At 41.9% G+C, this 14,041-nt stretch overlaps 1 protein-coding gene across 1 annotated transcript in view; it reads left to right on the forward strand.

Moving 5' to 3' along the window:
* The first annotated feature begins 678 nt into the window (after nucleotides 1–678).
* The window catches only part of COLEC12 (collectin subfamily member 12), a 180,024-nt gene continuing 166,661 nt past the window's right edge, over nucleotides 679–14,041 (forward strand). Inside the window, exon 1 of the mRNA XM_019741211.3 lies at nucleotides 679–883. Within this exon, the coding sequence (XP_019596770.2) occupies nucleotides 877–883 (7 nt within the window). The 5' untranslated portion in view covers nucleotides 679–876. The remainder of the gene's footprint in view (nucleotides 884–14,041) is intronic.

Below are 14,041 nucleotides of genomic sequence, written 5' to 3' on the forward strand. Positions count from 1 at the left end.
TTCAGGGGCGGTAGGTGGAAGTATCCGAGACGTTTCCAACCAAGGGGAGTCTGGAGCGTTTCTTGGTCTCTGCTCTGTCTCCTGATCCAAGAGTTGTAATCCTGCTCCGAGTTCTGCAGGAACAGCGTTTAAGGGACTTCGGATTTAGCGACAGCTCTCCCGTGGTGACAGTGAGCACGCTCCCTTGCTACCCCGTTTCCTTCGGGCGTCAATAAGCGCACTTGGAGACTTTGAACCCCGAGGGCATTATACCCCTGTTTAATTCTCTAACCCTCCATGCCCCGGACCCATCTAGGGAAGGGACAACCTTACCCCGCGAACCCCGTGACACTGCTGCTCCGCAACTCTCTCACCTCACGCTTTAGTTAGTTTGGGGTCTAGAAACAAACTCAGCAGCAGCAGAGCAGCACCTTCCGCGCACACCGAGGGGGATCACTTGACCGCTGCAAGAAACTTTCCTCCGACTTCGTTCCGCTGCTGCTCTAAAGGGAAAAAGCGAGGACCCGGGAGAGCGAAGGCGGAGAGAGAAAAGGCGAGAAAGTGACTGGGCAGGGGCGAGCGTCGGCCCGAGGGCGGGGCGGGCGCCGGAGGGCGCGAGAGGGGCGCGGACGCGGCGGCCGACGCGCCCCTGCGGGCCAGGGGGAGGGGCGCTGGCGGGCGCGGCGCCTCCCGCCCGGGGTGAGCGGCGCGCGCGGCAGCCCCGCGGCACAGAGCGCCGAGCGGGGAGCGCGGGCCGGCGGCGGCGGCAGGGGAAGGCTCGAGCGCAGACGGCCGACGCGCAGCGCGGCTGCCATGGGCGCGCAGTGACCGCTGCTCAGCGCGAACTTCCTCGGCCGCGCGGAGCTCCCTGGCTGGTGGTGCGTCCCCTCGGTCACCATGAAAGGTAGGGCGGCGTTGGCGACCGGGCAGTGCGGGTTTCAGGGCGCGCGGGAGGGCGCGGTGGTGCGTTCCTCTGCGATCTTTCTCCGGGTGGAGGGCCGGAGGAGAGCGGAAGCCGGGTTGGTGCGTGCATACTTGGGGCTCCGGGGTTGGGCACGGCAGGAGACCTAGACGTTGGGGTTTGGAAGTGCACAAGTCTTCCCCTTCCCATCGTGTCTCTGCAAAGTAGTTTGAAGCCCTAAGTCGTTGTTTATGGATTCCAGTTCCCAACTTTTTAATTGAAAAAAGATGCCGAGGAGAGTGGAGGCATCATTATTTCCTCCGAGTCCGCTTTCCGCTCTGCGGCTCTCCCCACTATCTGGAGTCCGCTTTCCTCTTCGCTGTTGCGGTCTCTCCATCCGAGAAGTCAGTGGTGCGACCGGCAGGGTGTTTTCTCGGAGACTCGGGGATGTTCTCGGTGCGCCCTCCCCACATCTGGCAATGATTAGGTGCCCGCGGAGTTCAGCTGGCTTGGGAAGTGCGTTTGGCATCTTTCTCCATCAGACCCACTGACTGGAAAATAACTGCCCTCGGTTCCGCATCCCTTCCATGTGCCCGCCTGTGGAGTTGGTGTGCCCACGTGTGTTCAGGAGTGACACAAACCATCCAGTTAATCGTCCCTTGGGCGGTGTCCCCTGCAGGCCGGTTCAGGGAAGTGTCAGATGTACCTTTAAACGGAATCGCAAGAAGGGCTTTGCCGGGCAGCCTTCAGTTTAGTGGAAATATTGAAGTGGAGATTTGTCAGTAGAACCCTGATTTATATGTGAGATAATTACTGTGGAGACATAAAAGGGAATCGTTTGGGGTTGGGCCAGCGTGGTGTTTACACAAGACTTGAGTTCCTGGTTTCGTGCTAGGATAACAAGTTTCAGTCCCCTCGCGGGCCGGGCTTGAGTCAGGGGGCTGTGTGCGAAATACATCTGACCGCGGCGACCGAGTTTCCAGCGGGCCCACACCATGCGATGCGATCGCTTTGACTCGACAGGGTTGCTGAGGGAGGCGCGCGGGGAGCCCCACAGGCTCCAAAAGTAACTTTTGGCTCTAAGTTTCTCTGAAAGGCAGTTCTCGATAAACACTCCAGAGCGATAATGTCCTACTACCAATTAACCTCTTCTTCTGAGGCGTTACTTCTCCGTATCAGAAGACCCTGGGAAGGGAGGGGACTAAACACCAGGTAAAAAAGTGGCCCGCCCCAGGGGAAGAAAAACAAAAGATAGGATACAACTTTCTGGCTAGAGAATTTCAAAACGCATGGTGCCTGTTCCTCCTCTCCCCATCTCAGTTTCTCTTCTCTCATTTACATTTTAGGAAAACACGCACTTTCCTTAGCTAGCACTTATTAAAGGATCCTTCCAGAAAGGAAAGAGTACACATGGCCAAGAGTTACTCTGGGACTCAGTTACCCTCATTTTAGCCAGAAGTTAGTTTTCTCATTGCTGATCATTGAGGCCACTAGGCTTTTTTGGTGTTTTTTGTTTTGTTTTGTTTTTTCTTTTCTTTTTTCTTTTTCTTTAGGCCACTAGTTTTTGAACTCTTTGAAAGATAAGCGGCCACTCACTCCATCAGCTTCTAGTATGTGGGTTCCTAAACCCTGAAAATTATGCTTTTGACTGGGTTAAATGACTGTTTTTGCTGTTTGGGTAGTTTTCATTGCTAATTCAAATCTGCAATGGAAAACACACCTAAAAGTCCTAAACATATTTTTGTGAGATTTACACTGCATTCTGTGAAGTTTACATTGCAGACCCCCTAGAGAAGGCTCATTGTTTACCCACTGTGGTCTGGGCACTGCCTAAAAGGCCCCCCTTACCTTCCGCCCCAGTGGGTGACGGGGGAGGGATGGTGAATCCCTGGGTACATCAGCAGTCTGAAAGCTGCTTTTAAAATGAAATGCTCTGTAAGAGGTTTGCTTACCAACTATTTTCATATAGTTTACATTCATTTGTCTAGTTGGTGAGGTGGAGAAGGGAGGGCACAGTAATAATTTTTTTCAGTGCTTACTGAGTGCCAGCCACTGTGCTGAGCCTCTACAAGCACGCTAACAATTAATCCTCTCAACCCTATGAGGTACGTATTTTAACCCCCACATTTTAGATGTGGAAACTGAGTCTAGAAGAAATAGGAACTGGCAACAAGAAGGATGGTGGTAAGCATCTAAAGATGAGCTTTGCCAGTTTCCCTGTGTTGCTTAGAAAGACCTAGGATACTGGATATGATAATCTATGGTGTAGACTAGAAGAAAAGAGAATCTCAGACAACTAAATAGCCAAGTAACCCACAGATGGTGCAGCAGCCAGGAAGGGGTGGAGCCAAGAAATTGCACACAGGGCTTCTGAAGCCAAACACAGAGGGCCTTTCTAGCCAAAAGGGAAAACTGCCTTTACCAAGTGGAATTATTTTGACAGTTTGCCATAGGTAACCAACCCAAAGTTTTCCTTGGGTTTGTGATTAATGTCACATAGTTATTAACTCATTATGCTTCAGAAAGCCAATACTTCATTAGAATTTGATTTTCCTAAATGATAGAAGTCAGTGACAATCCTTGCGAATGCTTAAAATTAAAGTAGTAACCTAAAGCATTTTTTAGCCAAATAGAAAGTTAGTGGACACCTTAGAAGTTACAGACGTTTATTTGCCAAAGCAAAAATTTAACTCCTGTGCGAGTCAGATGCCTTTTTAAGATACTTATTTGATTTTCTAATTCTGATGTCAAGACCTTAGACACGGCCTTTGTAATAACCCACGCCTTCGGAGTGTAGTTCCGCATGTGCCACGAGCCACAGTGCCACCTATCTGTTGCATTCAGCAAATATCTGTCTCTGTTCTATTTCCTGCATCCCCAAGAGTCACAAGTACCAAAATAATGACATCATTATATATTTTCCAGAAGAAAATTACTTACCCTGTTGCTGCAATACTTGAGGTCTTCCAAACTGATTAAAACATGTAGTTGGTTTTCATTTATTTCCAATTTCATTTTCAATTAGCTGTACTGCACCATAAATCTCATGGTTTTGGATAAATATTCTTTATGAAGGAATCTGACTCCTCTAAAGTTAGGTGTGTCATTACTAATTCACATTTCTGGTTCTGAAAGTTGGGAATATTGGTGAGTTTCAATGCAGCAGCACTTGTTGCCTAAGAGACGGCTGAAAATAACCACCAGCACATGGGACCACAGAGGTCCAAACCACTGTCATAAATTAACACAGGGAGGAGGTTGGTGCCATCAAAACATAGTGTTCAGCTGCTTATTTTTGTGCTTTTGTATATAAACATTTCTGAAATACTATTTGGCAATAATACTTTTAAAATGCAGTATACTTCTACTTCCTGTTGTTTTTTGGAACTCACGGCCCCCGTGCTTTCCCAGCGTCCCTCTAAAATTTCTTGTTTTTAACTAGGATAAGCAAACAAGCGTGTAAGCTCTGACTGCATTTAACATGGAAAGATTCATGTTTTCTGAAGGGAATGGGAACAAAATGAAGTCTTTTCCCCCTCACTGATGGGAAATTGGGGTTGCCCTTTTTCTGGAAGGCAAATTAACAATGTAAGTGTACTTTTGACTTTTCATTAGTTTGGAGATGCTTGACATTCTTAATCTGAGGTTTAATTATTTCTAAGTATAGATGTTTTCTGTGGTCTCCTATGCAGTTTCCCAAGAACGTTCCCATGAGCCCCTTTACCATGTGGCTCATCCACTGATAATGGTGTTAATGGGAAAAGCTGGCAGATAATAGCTTTCAAGCTATATAATAACTAGGTGTCTAATTTTCTGAATTAATGTTTATTCTCATTAAAATATTATTTCAAAACAGTTGATGCAACTACTGCCGAAGTAAGTTAAATAGCCCCTGAAGTATTAGTTTTCAAGTGGAAAAATAGACATTTAATTTTGTGATAGAAAAAGTATGCTTTGCCTTGTGTCAACCCAGCATGTGGGTAATCTCCCAGGGGGGCAAGTCTAACACACATGTCTCCCCATGATGGGAAGAAAGGGGGCAGGTCTGGGAGAGGAAGCCTAGAATGGTGGCAGAGCCCAGCCTTCCTTCTGGCATTATGTCAGCGATGCTTTGGAGCTTCAGCTGGTGAATCAGAGTGAAAAGCATCAGGCAGTTTGGGGGCGGGGGACAGCATTCTAGGTCTTTGATGTAATCATCTGTGAAGAGAGTCTACCCCCAGCGTGGGGTCAGCTCTACCAGGCTGGTCCTGCCCTTTCTATCTTTTGCTCTTCTGCCACTCCAAAGGCACAGGCTCTCTCAACCTCCAGGGTTTCTCTCTATGACCTTGAGGCAGGGATCAGGGTCATATGTTGAAAGACATATGGGATGAGGTTGATCTGTACCATGGTTTGTGCTCAGAAACAACTTCTTAGGTATGACTCATGGGTCACAATATCCTCACTTACTATTTTTCCTTTTAATAATGCCTAACATTATTGAGTACCTGCCATGCCAGGCATTGTTATTTTTTCTATTTTGTAGGTAGGAAAACTTAGGCTTAGAGAAGCTGAGTTACCTGTCTTAGGGCAGCCAGTGAGTCGGTAGGGAAATTGGTATTCAAACTCAGACAGCCTGACTCCAGAGTCCCCATGTTATACGTCTGGCCTAGCCTCCCTCCTAGCCACCCCCTAATAATTCACTCAATCAGCACATCTTTGCTAAGTGTCTACTGCGCCACACTCTGCTAGATACAGAGTGAGCTAGATAGAGAAGCTCCTCCTGTCTGCCCTCAGACCTATAATAACCTGGCACCAAAGGTCTGAAGAAATTGATGTGCTCTTCTAGAGCCAGCCACCGGAGGAGACTCTGTGGACTGGAGCTCTTGCAGATTCCAGGCTTGCTGCTGGTCGTAGAGTTTACCTTCTGGGTGGTTTTGCTTCGGCTTATTAAATCAATGTGGATAGCCCACTGAAGCCATCGACTCTAAAAACAGCCCGTACACCACTGATGCTGACAGGTTTACAATGAGTCAATGAAACATTGTCAGAAGTGCCATTTTGAAGAACAGACTGTAACCACCAGGAGGTGATCAGTAAAAATAAAATAAATAATAATTATAAAGAAACATCTTAGACAAGGGGTAGGGAGGGATAGGCGTTCTTTATAGAAAGTATTTATTTCTTTACTTCTGACAACACAGTTTCTAAGCACAACTATTCAAAGCTTGAGGGAGGTAACTTTTCTATCAAGCAGTGATTTGATTTCTTTAAGTGAATGATATTTGAAGAGCCCAAGCCCATATAGTACCTTGAAAAGGGCCTGCCAGTTGCATAAGGGGCCTTTGTAATTATATAGCAGTGAAAACCAAAGTAAGCAGAAAGAAATTAGTAATCCCAAATTGAGATCCAGAGAGATCCCAGCAGCTCTCTTAACTCCTGAATTTATCATAAATATTCAGTTAGTACTCTTAAAAATATGAAATAAATGTGTTTTTCAACATGGGAGAAGTTTTAAAAAATAAATTGATTGGACTTGGATATATTAAATATGACTCCGTTATGCTTCCTGAATGGCTTGGGACTATAACTCAGTTCACATGAAGTCATATTCAGTAGCCTGAGAGGTTGGACTTTTGACATTCTGCATGAAAAACTAACTGGTCGTTGGTTCTGTGGAAGCAGCCAAACTTCTTTAGGCCTCAGTCACTTCCTTGTGACATAGACATGTGAGGAAACTAGCTGATATTTATATAACAATTTATTATTCAAAGGTGAAATAGTCCAACTTTATAGTTGATAATATATACCTTAAAACATAACCATTTCATAAAATGTAATTATATGTACTAATCCCAAGAGCTGGACCTGATGATTTCAGTGTGATGGCAAGGAGTGTGGGCTCCAAATCCGAAAGGCTGGTGACCACATGCAGGTTACTTAACTTCCGGGGTGCCTAGTGACCTTATCTGTCAAGTGGAAGATAATAATGGCATCTACCAGAGAGACTTGTTTTGAGGATTAAATAGGTTAGTGGAGATCAATTGTTTAGAATGGTGTCTAGCACTTAATGAGAACTCAAGACGTTTCAGTTATTGTCATACTGTGTTATTATAACCTGATGCTTCCTTCAGGCAGTAATATAATTGCCAATTATGAACCATTTATGGTGAGTTAACCAAGTGATATAGCTTATATCATGAAGGCAACAAGTTCAGTTTTGAAATGAAAGCAATTTTCCAATTACAAAAGTGTTAAAACTGACCTCAGGGACAGGAGGGTGCTGTGTTCTCGATGGGGAACGAGCAGTGTTAGCATTGGTCTGTTTCTAGCTGCCATCTCTTGGGTTATTGTCATCCTGTAATGTAGTAAAACTCAGCCCTACAGAAAATGCAGGGACCATGTTTATAGTGAAGTTTGTAGTTATAGCGAAATGGTACAATTTCCTCATTTGTTATGATAATGACAGAAAATTGGTAAATATGTGTAAATATATTTAATGTACCTAGGAGCACTAATTTTCCAGGACTATTATTATTCAGATGTCTACTGATGATGACATAATATTTTTAAAGTTTTGTATCTCAAATCCAGTGTCCAGTTTTATCCAGTAAGGATATGACATCAAGGAATCAAAACAAAACAAATTTGTCTCTAAATTAGTATTAGGACAGATGTAGGTATATGTATTTTATTTAACCACATGACATCATGTCTATTTCATTGGCTGTCATATTTCTCTTTTATTTGTTATTTACAATTGGGCCTCCAAGTTCTAACTAGCTTTCATCTATTCTTTAGTATGTTGTTTAAATATATTAAAATATTTACTATGTGTATAGCCTCTGTCTTCAAGGAGCTTGCAGTCTTTTAGGCAGGGTAAGACTTATGCATAAACCACTGGAATCCAAGGTATAATAAAAGGTCAGATGTGCCTTATTTGAGGTTCAGACAAGTGTGGTTAGAGGAACTAGGAGGAGAGGGCAACCTGGCTGAAGACAAGGATATTTTCATTTGGAGGGGAGATTCGAGGTGATTCATTAACTTGAATTATATTTCATACTACATTATTTTAATAGTAATGTAATAATAATTAAAAAGGAAAACAGTGCGTCATGGCCACCCTGAAACTTTCAAGTGTGTCATTTCAGTGTGGGAAGTGAGAGAAAATCAAATTCAAAGTTTTCTCAAAATTTGTCTCCTAAGCTCCATTTTGGGCCATCATTTGTATATTGCTTTGGCATAATTGTCTGGACAACCTAAAGTTAAGTGATTTCAAAACAAAACAGATATGTAAGTTTTGTTTTGTTTTAAACAGAGACCACTTATTTTATCTGTGCCGCCAGAGAAATGGATGGCATTAATTTTTCTTGTCAAATGACCCATGTATTTGAGGCCCTTCCAGGGGCCTCAAAACGACCCTTAAAATTCAAGGCAGGGATTCAAGTCCTCATCCTGACTCTCTTGTTACTAACCTAACCAACGTGATTGGATGAGAAGGTCCCTCATAGGAGAAAGGGAGGCTCATCACCTCCCCTGTAGTTAGTTACCCATGAATGATGGGTGTTGGGGTCAAGGTTTTGCATGTCATATTTGTTTTCCACTTCTTAAGTTGTTGAAGTTGATTGCTGGGGGAAATCTGGTTTGCCCCCACTACCAATTTAGGGGTAAAAGTAATTTTAAAAATCTCAATTTTGTTGGACTATAACAGAAGGAAAAAGGTACTCTCTCTCTCTCTCTCTCTTTGTCCTAGAAGCAAGAATCTGCTGTTTTTACAAACATCCCAATTACAAGTTGTGCCAGAAATTGGTCATTTATGTCTTCATAATTTTCATTTAAAAACACTGTATCATTGAACCAAAAACCATCCTATTGCAAACCATAAAATTCAGAAAGCAGCTGAGTAATTGAAATACAGATACTTAACACGTTGCGTACGGCGGGGTTTAAATCCCTCGTGAAGATTCTCGTGATCCGTACACAACATGTTAAATTGTTACAAATTCCTTTATCCATTGGGATGGGGCATTATATATTGACTTCCCTTTAGAGCAAATGAGGATTTAGTTCTTTCACCCTCTGCCTAACGACCCTCATGGACACCTCCTGTCGCCCTCCATCGATTGTCCCAATATAGTTATATCACAATCATGATTAGATCAATATTCAGTGTTTGCATTATTACAATGATGTAAATGCTATTCAAGCTGACTTATACTTTCTTCTGTAACTTCATTTCCCCTCGAGTTAATCATTCTCTTATTTTTGTTTATTTAGCATTCATCCCCAAGGTCTCTTTAACTTTCCTAAATCTCTATGCAGTGTGTTCAAATATATTAGGTATTCTCTCATTTTCATCTTCTTGAAGACATCTTTCATGGAACCTTCTGACCTACTCAGGGTTAGGTTAGGTTAGGTTACATGCACACACACCTTTCTGGGTTTGTTCCTATTTTAGTGGAATGCATTCTCTGATAACTTCCTGAGAAAAGTGTGCATAAGAGGTACATTTTTGCAGAATCTGAAAGTCTGAAAAGGTTTTTCTATGACCTGCTCATTTAATTGAGAGATTTCTACGTTGGAAATAATTTAGCTATAGAATTTTGAAGACACTGATCTATTTTCTTTCAGTTCTAGTTTTTCTTTCAGCTCTTGTGAAGTGTGAAGACATTTTAAAATATATTTTTGTAAGTTATTTTTGTTTTTCTTTTCCTGTCTGGAAGCTTTTAGGATCTTCTTTTTTTCCCCTCGGTGCTCTGAAATTTTATTATGATGTGCCTTGGAGTGGATCTCTTTTCTTTCTTTGTGCTGGGAAGTAATGGGCCCTTTCATTCTGGAGACTCATTTCCTTTGATATAGAAGATGTTGTTCGGTTATTCCTCCGATGGTTCTTTCCCTCTGTATTTTTTTTTTCCTGTTTCTTGAATATTGGACCCCCTGAATTGATTCTCTAATTTTTTTCTTGTCTTTACTCTGTTTTATATTATTTGTCATTTTTTCCTACTTTCTGGAATATTTCAACTGTATATTCCAACTCTTCTATTGTTTTTATTTCTATGATTGTATTTTCAATTTCCAAGATGTCTTTCTTTTTCCTTGCTAGTTCCTTTTTATAGCATCTGCTATTATTTTATGGATACATTATCTTCTCTTATCTCTATAAGGATATTAATGATAGAATTTAAAAAAATTTTTGTCATCCTGCATAATGTATATTTCCTCCAAATTTCTTTATCTAGTTTTTTTTTTTTTTTCTTCATCTTTGTCTTTTCATGTTAGAGGCTGCGTCAGATGTCTGATAATCCTTGGTATTCTCATCTATCAAAGCAGAGCATTATAAAGGTTAATTAGAAGATCTTTGTTTTTGTGAATTTTGTGTACTGTGACTGCTACTCTAGGCTGATCTGGTTGGTCTATTTCAGTAGAGACCTGTTGGGATCAGAATCATTAGTTTATTTTTTTCTTAACTGGTCGCATTTCCCAGGAAGAATCTTCCAACCTTTAGTCTAGAGGATACATTTTGGATGACTGAGTGGGAGAAGAGGACCAAGTATCTGAACATTCAGTATGTAAACTTTTACCTTTTTCTCTGATTCGTTTACAGTTCTCCTCATCTCAGCTGTTCCTGGTGTCCTCTAGACAACAGATCTTTTGTTTTAAATTCTCTGAATAATGAACCTTTGATGCTCTGCTGTGGACAGGGAGAGACAGTCACCCAACCATGTGGGGGACCTGGGAGGTCCAATTGCTTTTTTTTCCACATACCACACAAATCACCCATTTAAAGTATACAATTCAGTAGGGTTCTTCTGTATATTCACAGGTTTTGTAACCATCATTACAATCAATTTTAGGGCATTGTCATCACACCAAAGAGAAACCCCATATCCATTAGCAGTCACTCCCCAAATTCCCCCAAATCCTCTAGCCCTAGGCTTTTGGACTCTATGAATTTGCTTAATGTAGACATTACATATAAAGGAAATTATAATGAATTAATATGTGGTTTTTTGTGATTGGCCTCTCTCACTTAGCATAACTTTTGTTTGTTTGTTTGTTTTTTATTGGGGAAGGGGAGCAGGACTTTATTGGAGAACAGTGTGTACTTCCAGGACTTTTCCAAGTCAAGTTGTTGTCCTTTCAATCTTAGTTGTGGAGGGCGCAGCACAGCTCCAGGTCCAGTTACCCGTTGTTAGTTGCAGGGGGCGCAGCCCACTATCTCTTGCTGGAGTAGAGGAGTCGAACTGGCAGCCTTGTGGTTGAGAGCCTGCACTCCAACCAACTGAGCCATCTGGCTACCTGGGAGCTTAGTGGCAGCTCACTGACTTCATTGTAGTTGAGGAGGGCGCAGCTCACTGGCCCATGTGGGAATCAAACCGACGACCTCGGCATTAGGAGCACGGTGCTCCAACCACCTGAGCCACCAGGCCGGCCCTAGCGTAATATTTTTAAGGTTTATCCATGCTGTAGCATGTATCAGTACTTCATTCCTTTTTTATTGCTATTTCATTCCTATTTCATTGCATAGATATATACAATTTATTTATCCAGTCATTAGTTCATGGACATTTGGGTTGTTTCCACTTTCTTACTGTTATAAATAATGCTGGTACAAATACTTGTGTATAAGTTTTCGTGTGAACATATATTTTCATTTCTCTTGAGTACATACCTAGGAGTGGAATTGCCAGATCACATGGTGTCTCTGTGTTTAACCTTTTTGAGGAACTGCCAGACTGTTTTCCAAAGTGGCTGCACCATTTTGCATTCCCACAAACAGGGAGGGTTCTAATTTCTCCATATCCTCACCAGCACTTATTATCTATTTGTTTGATAATAGTCAACTACTTCTTAAACATATGTTCAATCAGTCCTCCTATTTTAGCCTCACCTTTATTCTCCTTTCAGAGTGACCTGTGTTCCAAATTCCTAAGCCTTTCAAGAATTCGATGGTATAAAGCATGTGTCTTAGCTTTCTCTATTAGCACAGGGTTCAGTTTCTTGAGTCTGCAGGGTCAGTAACCATCATGGTGTAGAACTGGAGGGTCCCACAGACTGGGTTTTAGTCTTGGTCTGGCTACTCACGAACTGTGAGACCTTGGGTCAAATTGTGTAACTTTTCTGAACCTCAGTTTTCTTATCTGTAAAACAGAGAAAATTAACAAATGGGAAGTACTTGAAATTCGGTAGTCGTGTCTTCCCCAAACATGGTGGACATTCAAAAAGAAAAAGATTTAATCTCTTTCCTTCAGTTCATCAGCTGGTGGGAGAGACAGACACATGTGTAATTCTAATCTGCTTAATTTTCAGCAACTATTGAGTGCCTATAATGTGCCATAATTGTACTAGTTGCTCAGGGTTACAATGTGACAAGTTTCCTGTTTTCAGATGGCTTTTCATCTGGTGGCGTCAAAACCAGAACTGGAATAAAAGGCAGACAGAGTTAAGTGCTGTTACAAAGGAAGTGTAGGGGAAGGAGAGGTAATTTCTAACTGTAGGGATATCACACAACTTGGTCCACAGATTGATTGGAACCTTTTAATATGTAGGACCCTCAGCTCTCAGCCAACTAAACTAAACTTCACTTGAACTCATGGTACCCTGAAATAGCAAGACTCAAAGAATAAATCAGCAGCAGAGTTCCATTCAGCATTATCATGAAACCTCTGACCAGTGTGGCTCTGTGCCAGTTACCGAGGAAAGTAAAAACTAAACTAAAATAAAAATCACATTTTGAAATAGGCAAGCAAAAGACAGTGTAGCCCATAGGTATTAAAATGGAATGCTGAAGTACAGCTGTGGAAGCCAAGAAAGTTCGTGCTTGTATTAGGTTGGTGCAAAAGTAATTGCGGTTTTTGCAATTATTTTTAACCTTATAAACCGCAATTGTTTTTGCACCAACCTAATAGATATAACTCAAATTAAACACATTTTGTTATTTAGTATGTGAATGGTACCTCTTCCCTGCAGACAAACTGCTGTCAGAAGCAGGGATGAAGTTACGGGCACTGCAGAACTTAGGGGCCTTAGATCTTAGCCAAATCCTTGCTCTCACGTAGGACTGTTATGTCGTGTATATAGATTGTGTCAAAGACAGATTTTGAAAGGTGGCAAGTTACTAAAATGACTAGGTATTTTATAGGGAGAATATCCTTGTTTGAGTATATCACCTTTGCGGGCCTCCAATACTATAAAGCCAATCTGGGATGCACTTAGCTACACAGCGTGAGGAAAAGTTTTGAGAACAGAAAATAACAGTACACTTAATATTAGGCTGTCTTCCTCAGATCCTTCTGTCAGCCATTGTGGGTCATTAGGAACACCTGACCTCTTATCCTCTCCTATGGCTCTTATAGCCTCATATGGGTTGTCCACACAACCACAAGCCCCATCAACTCTTAAGTCTTACTCTTTCTCAATTTCCTAAATGCCTAACTCCATCAGCAGCCTGACTTGGCTGTTTGTCAGCTGAACAGCTGGGAAAATTTAGCAGCAGGCTCTGGGGGACACCAGTGCTAATGAACTATTACACTAAGCGTTACCTGCCCAACTCTACCCAGCTTTTAAGGATATTAAAAAGGATTCTAAAGTCAACTTTTGACAGCATTGAGTGAAACAAAGTTAAACAAGTTTTTTTTCCTCTCTCAGCACTTCTCAGAGTCTCTAAGAGTTCAAAACATTGTGAATTTTCAAGAAAGGGATATAATACGCAAAGTTTCCCAAATTCTCTTTCTCTCCAATGAAAAAAACATTAATAAAGACTGACTTTAGGCACTTCTCTATGAGACCTTGATAATTTCAGTCAGATGTTATTTGTGGTACGTTACTTGTATCCTGTATGTCTCATATAATTTTTAATCTAATTTTAGAATAGGGTGAGATAGAAATTTGTATTCTTTTAGTAGCTGCTATAAGAATTCTAATTCTTTTTGGGTGGGGATTAAGAGAAGAAGAAGAAGATCCTCCTTGAGTCCTATTAGGGGGTTGCCTATAAGGCCTTTGTTTTCTTGAACCTTAGTAGATTTGGGCATGTTCATTTGGAAGGCAGAGCTGAACTGCTTTAATAACAAAAATATGAGCCATTTGAAGTTCCCAGGGAAATTTCAGGAAGGAGAGAGGATTTGGTCAGACTAAATGCTGCATGGACAAAAACATCAGAGAGGAAAAAGAGAACAAACAAACAAA

Source organism: Rhinolophus sinicus, chromosome 4, assembly GCF_057876585.1.
Source record: "Rhinolophus sinicus isolate RSI-liver-muscle chromosome 4, RSI-T2T, whole genome shotgun sequence".
NCBI classification, from domain to species: domain Eukaryota; kingdom Metazoa; phylum Chordata; class Mammalia; order Chiroptera; family Rhinolophidae; genus Rhinolophus; species Rhinolophus sinicus.